The 19,078-nt window shown below is 33.8% G+C and overlaps 1 protein-coding gene across 1 annotated transcript in view; it reads left to right on the plus strand.

Moving 5' to 3' along the window:
- LOC129907847 (histone-lysine N-methyltransferase trr) overlaps positions 1–11,038 on the plus strand; it is a 34,073-nt gene extending 23,035 nt beyond the window's left edge. The window contains exons 7-8 of the mRNA XM_055984260.1: positions 10,522–10,704; positions 10,762–11,038. Of these exons, the coding sequence (XP_055840235.1) occupies positions 10,522–10,704; positions 10,762–10,854 (276 nt within the window). The 3' untranslated portion in view covers positions 10,855–11,038. The remainder of the gene's footprint in view (positions 1–10,521; positions 10,705–10,761) is intronic.
- The last annotated feature ends 8,040 nt before the right edge of the window (positions 11,039–19,078 follow it).

Consider the following 19,078-nt stretch of genomic DNA (forward strand, 5'->3'; position numbering starts at 1 on the left):
TAATTTTTTTTTAATATTCTACTGTACATAAGTACTCATTTAATAAATGAGCGAATTTAATAATTTAGATGTCTTTATCAATTTCGACTAAAAAATGGGCATTTATGTCACCAACTAAAAATGAACAATTCTCACAGGGTAGCAAAAAGTAGCAAGAAAACTTTTCATATTCTTAAACTAGATAAAACCCAGAACAAAATGACATCTAAAAGTTATTGGCGTTTTACGGCGATCCCAACTAAAAGACTAAGGTTTTCAGAAGAGTGCAGAAAACACATTATTTTCAGGTTATTTCTCATTTTTGACTAGAAATTAAAATATTTTGAATACATATTTTTCATAAAAAGAAAATTTATTAGAACGTACTAGGGCTCACTGATTCCATTTCAAAAAGATTCAACTTAGTACAAGTAATAGATAATAAACAGTACGCAATTTATTGAAACAACCCAAAATGATAAAAAGTCGTTCAAATTCTACCCAAAATTGATAATTATCTGCCTTTGAGACAATCTCCTGAATTACACGTGGTTTAAATAAAAATTTAAAGTTTAAAAAAAAGTTAAATTTTATAAAACTATATAAAATTATATAAACTTTTCATACTTTTTCTCATTTTGATATTTTTTTAATTTTCTTTGGTTTGTCTAAAATTTAAACGATATTTATTAATAAAATGTTTAAATAAACTCAAACGAATTTGATTTTGCTCATAAAGAAGTGATTAGAAGTAAATCATTTACAGCTGCAAATTTTACAATTTCATCTCAAAAGTTCAATCGCTCAGAACAGAAAAACTGTTGAATGATCAAATCAATAATTAAGCCTAATTTTAATCATATCACCCATAGTAATAAAATAGCTGTAAAAACCGTGAAAACGCCTTTTTTGACAAGCCTTTCTAAATTGATCTCAAATGTAAGAAAATGTGGTTTTTGGATAGTTCCAATGATTTTTGTATTTCACCATTTGAAATAAAATATTTGGTACTAACATCTTAAATCTAGAAGAAAGTAGCTTTTACATGTTTTTTATTTTGTGAAGATACGATAATTTTTACTTGCGATCAAGTTATGCATTCGTACAAAAAAAATTGAGATAACAATCAGACATGACATTACCATTATAGAGAATACCAAAAAAAGTGGGTGTCAGAATTCCGTATGTCTGTCTATATAGCATAAGGAGCTAAAGCTAAATGCATGGACCGATGAACAACAAACTTGGTATGAAGCATTTTTTGGAGACTCCGGAGGAGTTTTTGGAATTAATTTTTGTTTACCAAAAATAACGGTACCTTTCATTTCGGAAAAGTTTAATTTTCTCGAAAATGGCTCCAGCGATTTTGTTTGAAAAATTTAAAAATTATTTTTTGGGCAAGGTCTATCTTTCATGGAAAATTTTTAAAACCACTACGGTATACCTACCGTAGAACCGTTTTTATTTCAAATCTGATTTTCTGCCAAACTACTAATTCAATTTTAACGATTTTTTTTTTTACACAAATCATTTATATACGAGGGTGGGTCAATAATTCACTGAAAATTTACATGAATTTACATTTAATTTCAAATTCAAGAATGAGGTTATGATAGACGATATTTGAAAGGTTAGGTTAGGTAGAAATGGCTGTCAGGAAAACGACACACACTTAGACCACTTATTGGTCCGTTGTCATACCATGATTTTGCAAGGAAATTCCTCACTAATTAAACCAGTTGGAGCTTTTAATGAAGCGGTGGAGGTTGAAGATGTCAGTATTAATTAATTCACTAGTATCTTCTAAGAAATATTTTTCCAAGTATTTTTTACGTCTACTGTAAAGGGCAGGACATGAGCAGAGAAGATGTTGGATTGTTTCTTCTTCTTCCTCATCAAGGCAACATCTACAGAAGTCGTTAGAGAATACGCCAAGTCTAATAGCGTGTCTATCTATGAGGCAGTGTCCCGTTAGGACTAATAGGTTACAGAGCTGATATGCAATCTGCTTAGGACAGTACATTTTTTGAACGTTTTGGAACTAGCCTAGGCCAGGTCTGCTTGGTCGTTTGGCCTGTTATAATGTTTGACCATCTTGTGTTTGTTGCCTCTATAGCTTCTTGTTTTAGCATGAGTTTGCACGTTGCGATTGGTATACCAATACTTGCCTTGTTGGGTAAAATTGGTATAAGAGTTCCATTTCTGGTGAGTTCATCTGCTTCGCAGTTTCCCAAAAAATCTCTTTGACCCGGCACCCAAAAGAGGTGAATGTTAAACTGTTCTGACATCTCCATGAGAGATGATCGACAGTCGTGGGCAGTTACGGAGTTTGTGGAAACAGAAGCTACCGATTTAAGGGCGGCCTGGCTGTCGGAGAAGGTGCGGATATCCGATGTAGATATCACGTTTTTTTTTAGCCAAGTCAATACCTCTTTAATCACCATTATTTCCGTTTGGAACACGCTGCAGTGATTAGGGAGACGGAAGGAGAGACTAATATTAAGTCTTTCTGAGTAAACCCCGCCACCTACTCCTTCATTGGTTTTAGAACCGTCTGTGTAGAAATGAATTGAATTATCTCTCAGAACTCGGCATTGTCCCATTCTGATCTATTTGGGATGGTGACTTCATAATTATTAGCAAAAACCAATTGTGGGGTGGTGTAGTCGGAGCGACTGTGGATTGATCCGAATGAATTCAGAATATTTGTGTGGCCAATAGAGTTATTGGTCCATTGATAGATGGCTTCGAGACTAATAGCAGTGCTCGCGGCCACATGCTTGGTGAATATACATATCTATGCGTGGAAGATTGAGTAATATATCTAAAGCGGCGGAAGGGGTCGAACGGAGAGCTTCGCTGATACACATGCAGGCTGAACGTTGGACTTTGCTTAGCTTGTCGCGATATGTTACTTTTTCCAGAGCAGTCCACCAAACTGCTACCCCGTAAGTGAGAATAGGTCTGATGACCGCAGTGTATAGCCAGTGAGTTATTTTAGGGGACAGTCCCCATTTGTTCCCTATAGCTTTTTTGCAAAAGAAGAGTGCGACTGTGGCTTTTCTTATTCTTTCTTGTATGTTGGTTTTCCAGTTCAATTTGCTATCCAAAATAAGACCCAGATATTTGGCTTCGCTTACGAAAGTAAGTGGAACACCATTAATAGAGGGGGGGGGTCTAGTTGTGGAATTTTATATTTCTTTGTAAAGAGGACAAGTTCTGTTTTTTGAGGATTTACCCCCAATCCACAGTTTTTTGCCCATTTTAGTAGCTTATTGAGAGCAGTTTGCATTAGTTCTATTATAGTATAGAGATGTTTTCTGATACAGCAATGGCGACGTCGTCAGCATATGCAATCACTTTGAATCCATCTTGTTCTAGATTGACTAGTAGTTCGTTGACTACTAAGTTCCACAGGAGTGGGGAAAGTACCCCTCCTTGTGGTGTACCTCTACTAACAGATCTTGCTGAGAAGTCTCCTAGAGTTGAGTTTATGATTCTGCTTTTCAACATAAGGTCCATTAGCTCGCTCAGGGAGCTATCTACTTTAAGGTTCTTCAGTGCATTTGTGATTGCTTTGTTGCTGACGTTGTTGAACGCGCCTTCGATAACAAGAAATGCAATTAAGGTGAACTCTTTGTGATTGAGGGAATATTCAATAGTGCTGTTTTAACCGATTTAAATTTACAATAAGCGTGTTGTGCTGTAGATATAAGATTGGGATCTATGACATTACGCAAGTGGATATCAATCATTCGTTCTAGAGTTTTAAGAAGGAATGATGATAAACTGATAGGACGGAGGCTTTTGGGATTGACAATTTGCCTGCTTTGGGTATGAATACAACTATAACTTCTCTCAATAGGGCAGGGATGTGTTTCAAGTCTACACATCCATTCAGATATATCTCTAAGATGGGAATTAGAATATCTGATGCCATTTGAAGTTCGGCTGGTATTATACCATCTGGTCCAGCGGATTTGTATGGTTTGAAGGCGTTGATGGCCCACTTTAGCTTCTCTTGTAATCAGACCGAGATTGTTTTTTGAATTTGTGTCTGGCCCTAATGGGTCGACTTTGTTTATAATGTTTCAGCTACCTGGAAAGTGAGTATCTAGTAGCAAATTGAGGGATTCTTCACAGGAGTTGGTCCAGGCCCCGTTATTTGTTTTTAAGGTACTGGGCATTAAAGGGTTTGTTGAGAGAATTTTTCTTAATCTAGAGGCCTCTGAAGAGTCTTCTATTTTTTTCACAGAAATTTCTCCAAGAAGATGTTTTACATTTTCTTAGCTTTTTTTTGTAGACTTTGAGGGATTCTTTGTATAGGTCCCAGTCTGAAATATCATTGACTTTGTTGTCGAGATCGATTGTATTTGAGGGATAACTTAGAAATTCGGTTTTAAGTAAGCTTTTCAGAGTTTCCCCGTATTTTTGCCAGTTAGTTTTGCGATAGTTTCGCAAAACTAACTTTCACGAAATAAAAAGAAAGGTAGGCCTAAAAACTCCTGGTACAAGCAAATACAAAAACACCAGCATTCAGTTGGCCTTAGAAATGGAACAATACAAAACCGGGAGGCTTGCCGCCGAATTCTGAGGTCAACCCGGCGAACCCCACAGGCGGATCACTAGTGTGAAGCAGATACGTGGGATAGTTATGATCCCCTCTACATCGAGATCATAACAGCCGAGAAAAAGGAAGAAGAAGTTTTGCGATAGTTTCGGAATGCTAACTGTTTAGTAGTTACATAATTAAGACTAAATTGGATGTATCTATGATCGGAGAACGAATGTTCTTCAGATACTTTCCAATTCAAGATACTTTGATGAATAGAATCGGAGACAATAGTAATGTCTAGTACTACTTGTCGGTTTCTGGTAACGAATGTTGGTTCATTGCCAGTATTACTTACTATCAGGTTAGTACTCAAAATAAAATCAAAAAGTGACTCACCTGTATCATTTATGTTGGTACTTCCCCAGACCGTGTGATGGGCGTTTGCATCGCAACCAATTATGAGGCAGATCTTTTGCCGCTCAGCGTCAGCTATGATTCTCCGTAGTTTATCACAAGGGAGAGGACCGAGGCGGTCATGGCCGAGATATGCCGGCGCAATCCAGATTGTTCCTTGGTCAGTTTGCAGTCTGACCGCGGTTACATCTCGATCGCTGTAATTAGGGAGTAAATATACATTAGCATTACTTCTTGCTAATATGCATGATCTGGGGTCACCTTTGTTCGTTGCATATAGCAAGTTGTACCCAGGAAGTTTGAACTTAGGAGTTCATCTTCACTGAGTAGAATCTTGTTGAGATAGTCGTCTGTTTCCATCTCAACATCGGAACTGTCTGACACTGGAGCCGTTACGGGTGGCGGTTTAGAACCTGAGGCGACCTCCTCAGTTGGGGAGATCACCGGAGCATCAACTTCCATTGATGGAGCGTTGATATTTAAGGCGATATCCCCCTCCGAGGAGAGAACCTCAGGTGCTGGAGGTGCAGCTTTTGCAGTCTCCTCATCTTTTTTTATAGATCCTTAGGGTTGTGGAAGTCCATCCAAACCTTATCTGACTTTGGTTCGTAGGTAGGGGAGCCAAGGACTCCTTATTGATGACGATAATTGCCGATCTATTAGGGCCCGTTGGTTCCTCCAGCTTTGCGACTTTCCAGTCGTGAGTGGGTAGGGATGGGTTTCCAAACTGGATCATTTTTAGAACAGTTTCCTTGCAGGCTAGATCAGCTGGGATACTGATACGAGCTCTAGGTCTGCAAGGAATATCTTCCTTTGCCACAACCTCTAGCTTGGCATCAGGCCATAGCCCCTCTAGTCTGCTTATAGCAAGCTTATATAGATCGCATGATCTCTTGTCACCGAATGCGACAAGCTTGACGCGACCTCAACAACAGTTTGTTTGAGACCATCGTCCATCGGTCAAAAGAGATCATGCCATCGACATTACTTCTATGGATAACTGCGAGGATAGACTTGTCCTTAAGAACGTCACTAAAGGACAGGTCTTTCCTAGTGTGAGTGCTGGAATTAAGCACTTTTTGTCTTTTAGGTTCCGAGACGGAATCTTCAACAGACCTTTGTCGCTTTGACGTTGAGTCTCTGCCGGTCAACCTTTTTTTGAGAACAGCTTTTGCCCATTCTAACTTGTTGGATTGCTCTGGGGAACGTTCGGCTATAGGTATAAAACTTATTTCTCTATAGATCCCTTTTGCGTTCCTTATGTCATTACGGGCCGCTGGAGAGCGGAGGTGGAGCTATGAGAGACAGCTACACTGCCGCTGGGGATTTGAGCACTATTAGGGTCAAGAAGAGGTCTGCTTTGACCAGAGGTGAGACTGTAAGAGACAACCGTATTACTGGTCAAAACAGCCCCTTCTGGACCCACAGAGTGAACTATTGCTGCATTTGGAGTAGTAATTCTGGGACTATGTTCCTCGGCGGAAGCATGACTATGAGAGACAGCCTTACTTCCGTCGGGGAGTGGAGTAAACAACATGTCCTAAAGAGGTTTGTTTTGACTGAGGGTGGATTCGTAAGAGACGGTCCGTTTTTCAGTCATAGCATCCCCTTTCGGGCCCGTAGAATTATCTACATTGGTTTTTGGGGTTTCAGTAGTACTGTAAGAGACAGCCGTGCTTTCACTGGTGGGAGCTAATTTCTTCAAAGACGAATGAGGGTTAGCGCTAACTAAGGTAGCAGGGTTAGGATTGGTAGTTGTTCGCCGGCCTCCAGTTTTGCACTTTGAAGTCTTTCTGGAGGCTAAGGTCGACTCACTTTTCCTTTTGTTTTTGTCAGCGTTTCTTTTTCTTTCCGCCGAGCTAACTTTTGTCACTGGCCTCTTTCGAAGCCAAGCCCTCCCGGCAGTCGCGACATCTGCCGACACTTGAACGTATATTATTATTATTATTATTATTATTATTATTATTATTATTATTATTATTATTATTACTATTATTATTATTATTATTATTATTATTATTATTATTATTATTATTATTATTATTATTATTATTATTATTATTATTATTATTATTATTATTATTATTATTATTATTATTATTATTATTATTATTATTATTATTACAAATTCTTTATTTGATCAAAACTCGAAATACATTTGAAAAATTATATAAGAACATTAGCATGGCAAAAAATATATTTGCCGTCTGCCTGAAAATTGACATTTATCGAGAATAAAAAAAGAAAGTTTAAGATTAGATATACTAAATTTATAAATAGATTATGTAGACAATTGAATAAATAGATTGAATTTAAATAAGCATAATATCCAAGTTTATAATATACATTTCCTCGTTACATCACTTGAACGTATATCCCCGTTCGATTTTCATTATTTTCGTTAGCTTTATCCATTTTTGTTTTTCAAGTTTTTTAACATTGAGGTTATTGTAGAGTTATGTTTGTGATGAGATCCTGCAGCTGGATTGCTGGAGGATCCCACGATAAGCACCCCCACCACGACAAGGTCAACTCATAGGGGGTGATATTTGAAATAAGTGCACTAAAATTTTCAGATAGATAAGCACTTTGAAAAAAGTGCACTAAAATTTTCAGATAGATTAGTCGAATAGTGTTATCGGTACAGCGATTCAAATAAAAAGCATTCAAATAGTTTTCTAAAAATAAAAAAATCGAAATTTCGTGTTTTGGTTTAACATTATTTTTTTGATAAAAAAAAGCACAACAGAAACCAAGTAATGGCTTCAAAAATATTATGGAGATTCCTCTCCATCTATTGGAACTATCCACCACTGGTTCAGAAAGTTTTGGTGGTAATACACCTGCTGAACTGAAACGGTGGATAAAAACCATGGTTTGATATTGGACGATCGGCGAGTGAAAGTAAGTCAACTGGTAAATAGTACGGTCTTATCGCTTGGATCATTCATTTCCATTTTACATAAGTATTTGGATGGAAAAAAAAAGTTTTTGGATTTATTTTTTTTTTTAAATCAAATTTTTGAAAACTGTACTCTGAATTTTTTTGAAATTTGAGTTTTAGATGTTGATTCGTAATTTCTACAAAATTGCATACCACTTTTATTTTTTTGAATATTTTTTTCAAAAAATTATTTAAAAAAAATATGTACATTTTTTTTAAAAAACGGCTCAAACGACTTTGAAAATTTGTTTTTCTAAAAATGTATCTTAGTAGAAAAATCAAATTCATTGTTTTGAGCTCAATTTGTTTTCAGATTTTGTTTTTTATTTTTGAAACACGAATTTTTCTTTTTTTTTTTCAATAACTTTTCAAATTTTTTTTCAATTACTTTAACAACTTTAACCCTTAGAGCAAGTTTGTGTGACCCATTGTGCATTTTATTTTACCTATTAAAAATCACTAAACAAATCACGATTTTTTTTTGTTCCTTTAACGCTCGGTTAAATTTTATGGTTATGTAACTCATGTATTAAATTTAACCGAGCGTCAGCCTTTAACCTGACTATTAAATTGTATTGGTAGGATGAAATAAGTATAATTCAGTTGAATATTTAAGTGAGCTCCAAATTTGATTATTAGTAAGGCCCTTAGAAAATAAAATTTACTAATAACACTGGTCAACAAAATTTAACTTTTTTTTTGCCACAAGAACCAAAATATACTTTTCTAGTAGTTTTTGGGGTGCTGAATCCGAATCTGAAGTCAGAAAAATTTAATTGGCCTCCGTTTGTTAAATATTACCGTTATAAAATGCTAAAAAACGTCATTTTGGCTGTTTTCGAGATTCTGTTTTTATGTGGGGTAATTCATTATAAACAAATTTGTAACGGTTATTATATCAACATATATTCTTCTTTCAAAAACTGTTTAAATTTTCCCGATATCTATTTTATTGCTCGAGATATCTTAAGTTTAATTTAATAAGCCAAAGAGAAACTAAACTTAATCTAAAGTATAAGTCACTGGTCACTGAATTTTTGCCACAAGAACCAAAATATACTTTTCTGAAGGTTTTTGAGTTGCTGAACTCAAGTCCGCAATCGGAAAAATTCTATTTGCCTATATAACCGTTATAAAAAAAAAAAACCTTTTTTTGTATTTTATATACATATTTCGGAAAGATTTAAGCATTTTTTGAAAGAATAAAACTAAAACTCTTATATGCAACGTTACAAATTTATTCATAATGAATTACTCCACATAAAAACATAACCTCGAAAACAGCCAAAATTACGTTTTTTGACATTTTCTAACGGTAATATTTCAAAAACGAAGGCCAATCAAACTTTTCTGTCTTCAGATTCGGATTCAGCACCCCAAAAACTACTAGAAAAGAATATTTTGGTTCTTGTGGCAAAAATTTGGTGAATAAAACTACTTTTTTCAGAATTCTTTGGTGGCAAACGATTACGTTCATCTTCGTCAAATGTATTAATCATAAAGTGAAGTTATAAGCGTGGTCTAATGTTCGGTATTCGGCCGAATCACTATTCAATTTCCCCCCTTTGGAATCATATATAAATAAAGTTTGAGCCAAATCGACTTATTGGTTTGAGTTCTTAGGTACCTGATTTACAATATTACGTTGAGTTTCTCTTAACGCTTTTCTTTTTTCGTTAATTCTTTTTAAATTGTTACGCATTTCCTAACAATGCAAAAATATATATATAAAAAAAGTAATCTCTATTGGGATACGAAGAGCAAAAGTAAGAAGAGCTAACAGGACTATTAAAATCAGGTTAACTTTCATGCCCTATAAGCTAGGATATACAGCAATAATATTTAATTTTTTTTAAATTCTCGTCGTTAGTAAAAATTGCTTGTTTTTAGTTTCGAGTTATTATGGATACGTTTATATGTCGGCTAACGTTTCAATGTTTTTGTTTGATATTTGTTTCATTTTTTTATGCAGGTGGCCATGGCACAGAGGAATAGGTGGATGACTTCAGGGCCAGACATCGTGGGTTCAAACCCAGCGGTCGGCTCAGAAGTTTTTTCTAAATCGCCAGCTTAACTGAAGCCACCTGTGCGATAACATGAGACAATTGTCAACGATGTCTCCCCTCTGTGCCACGTAGTTATGTGTTATATGTGTTTCTGTTGTTCTTTCTCTTCTTTGTCTCTCTCTGTTGTATAAGTCTTGTGCTGTATCAGCAAAATGGACTAAGTTTCCGAAGCTGTATGTGTGTCTTGTCCGTAGATTAATCTTCGGATTAAGTTAATATGTAATGTAATGTAATGTTTCATTTTGTATGTATGAGTAAAATTTCCTTATTTTCTTTTTTCAATTATAGGATGTCGATACGATTTATTTTTGCTTGATATTTGTTTCTTATGTTTGTATTATTGAAATTTCCTTTTTTATAAACAATTTTTTGAAAACATAATTAACAATTAGGAGAAGAATTTTACAAGCTCCATTCTCTCTGGGGATTTTTTAGTACATCCAATTGCCGAAAAAAAAATAAAAAATACTGGCACTAGAAACTATCTGTATATTTATTATTCAATGGTTTTATTTGTAAATTCAAAAATAGAGAAAATATTTTATATGAATTATTTTTTACAGAATAGAGGAATATATATGTTCAGGCTGGATGAAGAACGTGTGGTAGATGCTACACTCTCTGGTGGCTTAGCTCGTTACATCAATCATTCTTGCAATCCAAATTGTGTGACTGAAATAGTCGATGTTGACAGAGAATATAGAATTATTATTTTTGCCAAAAGAAGAATCAACAAAGGAGAAGAGGTTCTTATTTTTCAGATTTTTAATGACTTCAATTTATTTTGTTTAATATTTTTTTAGCTATCGTACGATTATAAATTTGACATTGAAGATGATGCTCATAAAATATCTTGTATGTGTGAAGCACCGAATTGCCGAAAGTGGATGAATTAATATTAATTTAATTAATATTTGATAAAGATTTGATAATATTAGAATGTACCATAATTAATATAAGAACTAAAGTTGCCTTTGTGCAGAAAATTTTAAATCTGCACGCATATAAGTATTAGGTTATTAGCTGTTGTAAAAATAAAATAAATAAATGAAATTGGTACATAACTTTTTTTAAAACGCTTTTTTTTATTATAAGCACATTCTCAAAAGTTTCCCTTCAAGCAATCGATGGTAAAAAACTATCGATAGATTTTCATTCCACAAGTTTATTAGTTCTAAATGTCATTATCAATCATTTTATTTTTATGAAAATCACCACCAGATTTTCATCAAAATATCATTTTCCTTCACTCCACTCAGGATTAAACTTTGGATTTACTCTTTGTTCTTCAGTGATGGAAGGAAAATGAGAGAGAGAGATTTTAAAACTGTTGGTCATTTTTTATATGAAGAAACCTTACCTTACAAATTCTTAAACAAATGTCAATTACTTAAGTAGTGTGCAACAATAATTAGTCTAAGAGCCAGGAGCAGATTTCTTGCGTGAGAGGTAACCGATTCATATGAATGTCAGAGGTAGCGTGGGTAATGGTGATGACGAATACCTTAGTCTGCCTGCATTTATTTGGGCCGTTGTCGAGAAAAAGCGCATCAAAAGTACCATTTTTCTGAAAATCGATTTAGTGAGGGTAACCACTTAAAATTTATTGATAACCAACGCCACATATTCACTGATAACAAATATACCAATGGCAGACATTTTAAGTGCGGCCAAAGCCATGGCAGACTGTCCCGAAAATGCGTTTTTTTTTGCGTTTTTAGACTTTGGGGTAACCACCTAAAATTAATCGCATCCTATAGCGGTGGACTCCCTGATAACAAAAACACCCATGGCAGACATTTTGAGTGTGGCCAAACCCCCGGCAGACGGTTTTGAAAATGCAGTTTTTCTGAAAATTGATTTATTTAGGGTAACCACTTGAAATTAGTCGCATCCTGTAGCGGTGGACTCCCTGATAACAAAAACACCCATGGCAGACATTTTGAGTGTGGCCAAACCCCCGGCAGACGGTTTTGAAAATGCAGTTTTTCTGAAAATTGATTTATTTAGGGTAACCACTTGAAATTAGTCGCATCCTGTAGCGGTGGACTCCCTGATAACAAAAATACCCATGGCAGACATTTTGAGTGTGGCCAAACCCTCGGCAGACGGTTTTGAAAATGCAGTTTTTCTGAAAATTTATTTATTTTACTTTTTCACATAACTCGCGTATTATTGGACCTAGCAGAAAAAATTGTATAGCAATCTTAAAGATAATTGAATTTCCTACAGAATATGTTAAATAAGTTTTTTCGATTAAACCTTCGGTTTAAGAGTTAGGGTGGTTTTTTTGAAGCAAGTCAAAGGGTGATTTTCTTATTTTCGTCATATCTCTTTTATTTGAGCTTTTTTAAAAATTAATTTGAAGTAAAAGTTGTAGATCTTTTTATTACCTTCATTTATTACATTAACGGTTTTTCGATTTGACAGACCGTTTTCGATCTGTAGGAAAAAAACTTCAAAAAGTTTGCAATTTTTTATATAGCTTTTTCCTATATAAAAAATTGCAATCTTTTTGCCCCTCCCCGCCTAAAACTATACAATTTTTTTCTTGCCTGAGTGCAACCTACACGCCTAGGTTTTTTGTTACATCTATTGCAAATTACCCTGTACTATGTAGAACCTTTTTCCTATATAAAAAATTGCAAACTTTTTGAAGTTTTTTTCCTACAGATCGAAAACGGTCTGTCAAATCGAAAAACCGTTAATGTAATAAATGAAGGTAATAAAAAGATCTACAACTTTTACTTCAAATTAATTTTTAAAAAAGCTCAAATAAAAGAGATATGACGAAAATAAGAAAATCACCCTTTGACTTGCTTCAAAAAAACCACCCTAACTCTTAAACCGAAGGTTTAATCGAAAAAACTTATTTAACATATTCTGTAGGAAATTCAATTATCTTTAAGATTGCTATACAATTTTTTCTGCTAGGTCCAATAATACGCGAGTTATGTGAAAAAGTAAAATAAATAAATTTTCAGAAAAACTGCATTTTCAAAACCGTCTGCCGAGGGTTTGGCCACACTCAAAATGTCTGCCATGGGTATTTTTGTTATCAGGGAGTCCACCGCTACAGGATGCGACTAATTTCAAGTGGTTACCCTAAATAAATCAATTTTCAGAAAAACTGCATTTTCAAAACCGTCTGCCGGGGGTTTGGCCACACTCAAAATGTCTGCCATGGGTGTTTTTGTTATCAGGGAGTCCACCGCTACAGGATGCGACTAATTTCAAGTGGTTACCCTAAATAAATCAATTTTCAGAAAAACTGCATTTTCAAAACCGTCTGCCGGGGGTTTGGCCACACTCAAAATGTCTGCCATGGGTATTTTTGTTATCAGGGAGTCCACCGCTATAGGATGCGATTAATTTTAGGTGGTTACCCCAAAGTCTAAAAACGCCAAAAAAAACGCATTTTCGGGACAGTCTGCCGGGGCTTTGGCCGCACTTAAAATGTCTGCCATTGGTATATTTGTTATCAGTGAGTATGTGGCGTTGGTTATCAATAAATTTTAAGTGGTTACCCTCACTAAATCGATTTTCAGAAAAATGGTACTTTTGATGCGCTTTTTCTCGACAACGGCCCAAATAAATGCAGGCAGACTAAGGTATTCGTCATCACCATTACCCACGCTACCTCTGACATTCATATGAATCGGTTACCTCTCACGCAAGAAATCTGCTCCCGGCTCTCGGTCTAAATGTACCTACTCTCATTTGAGAGGAGGAAAGCACAGGGGAACCCGTCAAAAGTGTGAAAACAAAAAGTATTCACGACTTTTAGTAGCGACAAAACTTCGAAAAATGGAAAACTATTATTTTGACCGGGTTTTGAGCTGGCAACAGTAACAAAGAGAAATGAGAATTTATGAAGATAAAAATGGGGGTTGTTCATTTCTTATTGGTCAAGAAGGAATACATAGATGAACTATTTATTAGATGAGGTTGGGGTCTCAGAAAAAAAAGAGAATATATAGATATTCATAAGGAAAAGAGGTCTTAATTCAATTTTCAGTCTCGCAGCTGCGATGAGCGAGGTAACAGTTGGAGTTGGAGTGCGCTCGATTATTTATTTTTAGTATTAGGGAGAGTTTACTTAGCTTGGAAAAAATATTATTAAAATTCAACGATTAGACTAACAATGACGTGCTATACCTTCTTGTAAAGCCAAGAACTAACTTATTCATTTTTTTATTAAATAAAGCTGTTTTAAGTAATGATTTTTGAAAAATTTGTTTTCAAAGTCAAAACTCAACAAACAAATTATGTAATTAACTACAAAATTTGTTTTCAAAAATCATTAGTCTTATGTCAAAACAGTAAACCGGACCCAAAATGTTTTGTCGTTTTTGGAGAAATTTAAAAAAAAAAACCAAAACTATTTTTTTATAATAAAATTTTTAATTTTTTTGTCTCTAGGTGTGATACCAATTACAATTAGCAATGATTTAAGAAAATGCCTTTTTTTGCTCTTTTTACTTTTACTCATGATAATGATGATTTCTTTGTTTATACTTTAGGTAGAAATTTCATTGAAAAGTCAGAAAAAAGCGTTAGAAAAAAAACTATGATATCTATTTTGGTTGCTCAGATATTAATTTTTAAAGGCTATTCCGTTTTTCTTGCCCATGACAATTTTTTTACTTTGAAGCCTATTTACCTACTTCAGGAAATGTGTGATAAAAATTGTGTTTTATACATATATGTACATCTTTGTATATCAATTCCATAGTACTATTACCACTCAAGATTTTGTGTTTTCTGTCCAAACCACCGGATCGCTGCAGTCGCGATGTATTCTTGCAGTTTTTGGTCAAATGGTGTGTGGAGAATAAGAGAGGAGCAAAAAAACAAAAAGTCAGAGATACCCAAAAGAGATGAGAAACTTCTGACGTCATACGCGGTTTGCCTACAAGCTGCTTTAGACATTTTTGGATAAGTATGCGTGAAAAAATATACATTTTTGGCGAAGTATGCGTGAAAAATTCACATTTTTGCTTAGGTGTGCGGAAAAACACCGTGGCTACACTATGTGTGTTTTTCACATTTATTCACGAATACAAAAGAGATTACAACAACACGAAATAAACAAATGGGTTTTGGGGGGTAAAACGTACGAAAGTTTCCCATCTCCTTTGGGTATCTCTGCAAAAAGTCTTTATTTTATTCTATTTTGTTTTATGTTACCATTCTTTTTTAAAAGGGGTATTTTCTTTCATACATTTTCTTGCTTCTTGGGAATGAGGAAACTGTTAAAATATTGAATAGAGAGCAAAAAATGTATTCATGTGTTGTCTTTTCGTTTTTATTTGTATGTATTGTATATGAATTCATACACAATGATCTTGATGCAGGTTGTTTTGATTTTTCTGTTTTGAAACTTTTTTTGATCTTCTTAAATTTTTAAAGAAGTAAAGGATTGCAATATTTCATATCAATTTCGGAATTGATATACAATAATTGCATTTTTTGTTCATGTTTGGCATTATTGTATTCAAATTTCATTTTTGGAATTATTTTTAATTTTTTTGGTTAGGTATTTTGATTTTTGCGTTTTGAAACTTTTTTAGCTTTTCTTAAATTATTAAGGAAGTAAAGGATTAAGGTGATTTGGGTTTAGCCGATGATAAATTTTAAACTGAGGTTCGGTGGTTGGGCGTTGGAAAACTATCTCCACAGGTAGGTATTTTGTGGACATTTTGCACTTTTTAAATTTAAGATTGTGAAGCTTGTGGTGCATGTACCGTTATGTGTGATATATCAAATGAAAGGGGTTGGGTGGGCGAAAAAGTGGGTTGGGTGTCAAAAATCGTGGTTTTTTACGATTTCTGTCAAAAGTAGACCTATCGAAAAAAAGTTAAAATCAAAAGTTGTAGATCGTAAAAATGTCTACAACTTTTACTCAAACCATTTTTTTATATAACCTCAAAATATTGAAAAAATGCAAAAATACGATTTTTTAATTTTTTATTTTTATTTTTTACAAAAATAGCTGAATTTTAACAAAACTTGGTCAAACATTACTTTGTTATATTTTCTATGTACATATTTAAAATTAAAAACGTGATGTGATAGAATTTTTTTGACTTCGGATTCGAGCTCAGCGCACAAAAAACCATTAGAAAAACATATTTTGATTTCTATAAAAAAAACTTTTTGGCTAGTGAAATTGCGCAAGGCATTCGATTTTTTCTGCCCTGTTCGATTTCACTAGTCAAAAAGTTTTTTTTTATAGAAATCAGAATATATTTTTCTAATCAAAATTCAAATTTCAAAAAATCTCAAACTTATAGAACATTTAGTCTATGACCGTGCGCATGCCCAAGACCAGCCACCAGTATTCTCAGTAATGAAATGTAGACATGGTTGGCTTTAAAAAAATTCTAAGATAAAAAACATTGATATTTTTGATTTTTTTGATGAAAACTGATTGGGTTCAAAAAATTCTAGCTCTTTTTGTAGACGTCGCACAGACATAAGCGATATAAATATTTTCAGCTGAAATAATAAGCTTTCAGATAGTATACAATTTATTATATGCTGTTAAATAAAAAAAATGGATTTTCTGGTGATGGAAGTGATTTTTTCACTTTTTGCATGAGAAATGATTGTTTCTAATGAAATTATTTTAATACTTATTGCGCATTGTAAAAATTTAAAAATGGTTTTATTCTTTGGAAGAAATATTTGACTTTTTAATGGTATAACTTTTTGTGTAAGCTTTTCAAATAAAAAATTAATATAATGGGACACCAATTGCCGATCAGTATTTTCGACTTTTTCTGTTAATTTTTGAGTTTTTGTCTATAACTTGAAAAGCAAGCCGAGTTTGAAAATTTATATTAAGTAATTTTTTTAGATAATTGAATTTCCTATCGATGTGTATGCTTAAAAAAAATTAAAATTGAAATATTGTAAAAAAACTAAAGAAAAACTATTCATAAAAGAGAAAAAAACGAAATTTTTGATATTTTTACTAAATGGTCTATTTTTATGATTTGAGCATTTATACATGTTAAGGAGAAAAGAAGATACTTTATCTTTCAACATAATGGTCACAAAAATTGTATACGGCTAAAATTGGATAAAATATGAACTTTCAAAATCTACTGAAGTTTGAAGATTTTTGACTACAGATGGAAAACGGTCTGTCTAACCGAAAAACCGGTAGTGTAAAAAATGAAGGTAATAAATAGATTTACTATTTTAACTTCGAACAAATTGTCAAAAAAAGCTCAAATAAAAGAGATAACATTATATATGAATGTTCATAATTGATATACAATGGAGATATGACTAAAATAAAAAATCACCCTTTGACGTGTTTAAAAAAGAACACCCTAACTCTTAAACCAAAGAAATAATCAAAAAAAGTTATTTAACTAGGTATATTGTAGCAAATTAAATTATCTTCAAGTTTGGCGAACATTTTGTTTCTGTAGATTCAAAAACACACGAGTTATGAGAAAAAGTAAATTTTTATAGGTAGACACTTTTTCGATACTTTTTCGAGTCCTGAAGTCAAAATGCATTTACTAATTTTTCCCAGACCCCATTTAATAAAATCTATGTAACTTTCCCGTACTTTAGGGCCATTACTCTACACCCTTTTTGCTTAGCATACCTACCTATAAAAAGAAACAAAATCATCAACAAATTAAAGCTTACGATCAGAATTTAAATCAAATACCAAATCCTGAAAATCAAAACATCAAAACAAAAAAATCCTACATACCTACACAAGCAAGCAACAAGGTCACAAATGAAAATACACACAACACACCCAAAATCTCTTGAACATGAAAATTCATATACAAAGACCACACGACAAAAAAATATTCATAAACACACATTACCTGCTAGCAAGAGACAGTATTTTCTCTTTATCTTCTTCCTTCTACTTCTTATAAAAAAAAACCTTAGCAGCAACTACCTAGTAAGAAACAGTTTACCAGAGATACTCAAAGGAGATGGGAAACTTTCGTACGTTTTACCCCCCAAAACCCATTTGTTTATTTCGTGTTGTTGTAATCTCTTTTGTATTCGTGAATAAATGTGAAAAACACACATAGTGTAGCCACGGTGTTTTTCCGCACACCTAAGCAAAAATGTGAATTTTTCACGCATACTTCGCCAAAAATGTATATTTTTTCACGCATACTTATCCAAAAATGTCTAAAGCAGCTTGTAGGCAAACCGCGTATGACGTCAGAAGTTTCTCATCTCTTTTGGGTATCTCTGCAGTTTACTATCTTTATTTTCTTCCACCTACTACTATTGTCATTTTATTATTCTGTATTTTCTTATTCTTTATTTTCTCATTCTTTGTCGATTCCTTCTCCTTCCCCGTTTTTGCTTCTCGTTCCAACTTGGCTTCTTCTTTCTGTGCAGATTTCAACAAAACTGCTAGAAAAATGATTCGTTTCCAGACATTGGGATGGCGCTAGTAAATTCTGGGTTCGTGACAGTACTATGAAAATTTATATACAAAGTGTACATTTATACATATATGTAAACAAATTTTTTAAATTTTATTTTATTTTAAATGCAGCAACAAGATTTTCCACTTCAACTAATCGCATCATATTACCAACAGCTGTTAGTTTATTAAAGCATGTATGTAGGTAGGACCTCAGTAAAAAAAATCAGTATTATTTTCCAAATCCAAACATTAATATGTACGTAATAGTCTGTGCAAAAGGAAATAATATCGATTTCTGTAAACATTCCACCAATAAGAAATTACGAAACTTTTCATTTTGTTTGAGACCCCCACCCTAGAGTCTACTTCTATGTAGAGATGAGTAGTTCCGGAGCCAAATAGTTCCTGGAACTAGTTCCAAGTGAGGAACTCGTTCCACAAAATTAATTTAAACAGTTCCATCGTTCCGAGTTCCGACACCATGGTATAAAAGACAAGGTATGATCATTAGAGCCGCCATCTTACAAAATGGGGTAGTAAGGTTTTAACGTTTGGCATTTGGCAGAGTCAAAGCAACAACAATTTCCAAGACAAATTTGTTTACAACAACAATTTCAATGGGCTGGGCTGTCAAAACCTTAAGTAGCCATAAGTTTTGACAGTTCTCGATACTGAGTTTTTTCTAATGATCATAC

This window comes from Episyrphus balteatus, chromosome 1 (assembly GCF_945859705.1).
Source record: "Episyrphus balteatus chromosome 1, idEpiBalt1.1, whole genome shotgun sequence".
In the NCBI taxonomy this organism is placed as follows: domain Eukaryota; kingdom Metazoa; phylum Arthropoda; class Insecta; order Diptera; family Syrphidae; genus Episyrphus; species Episyrphus balteatus.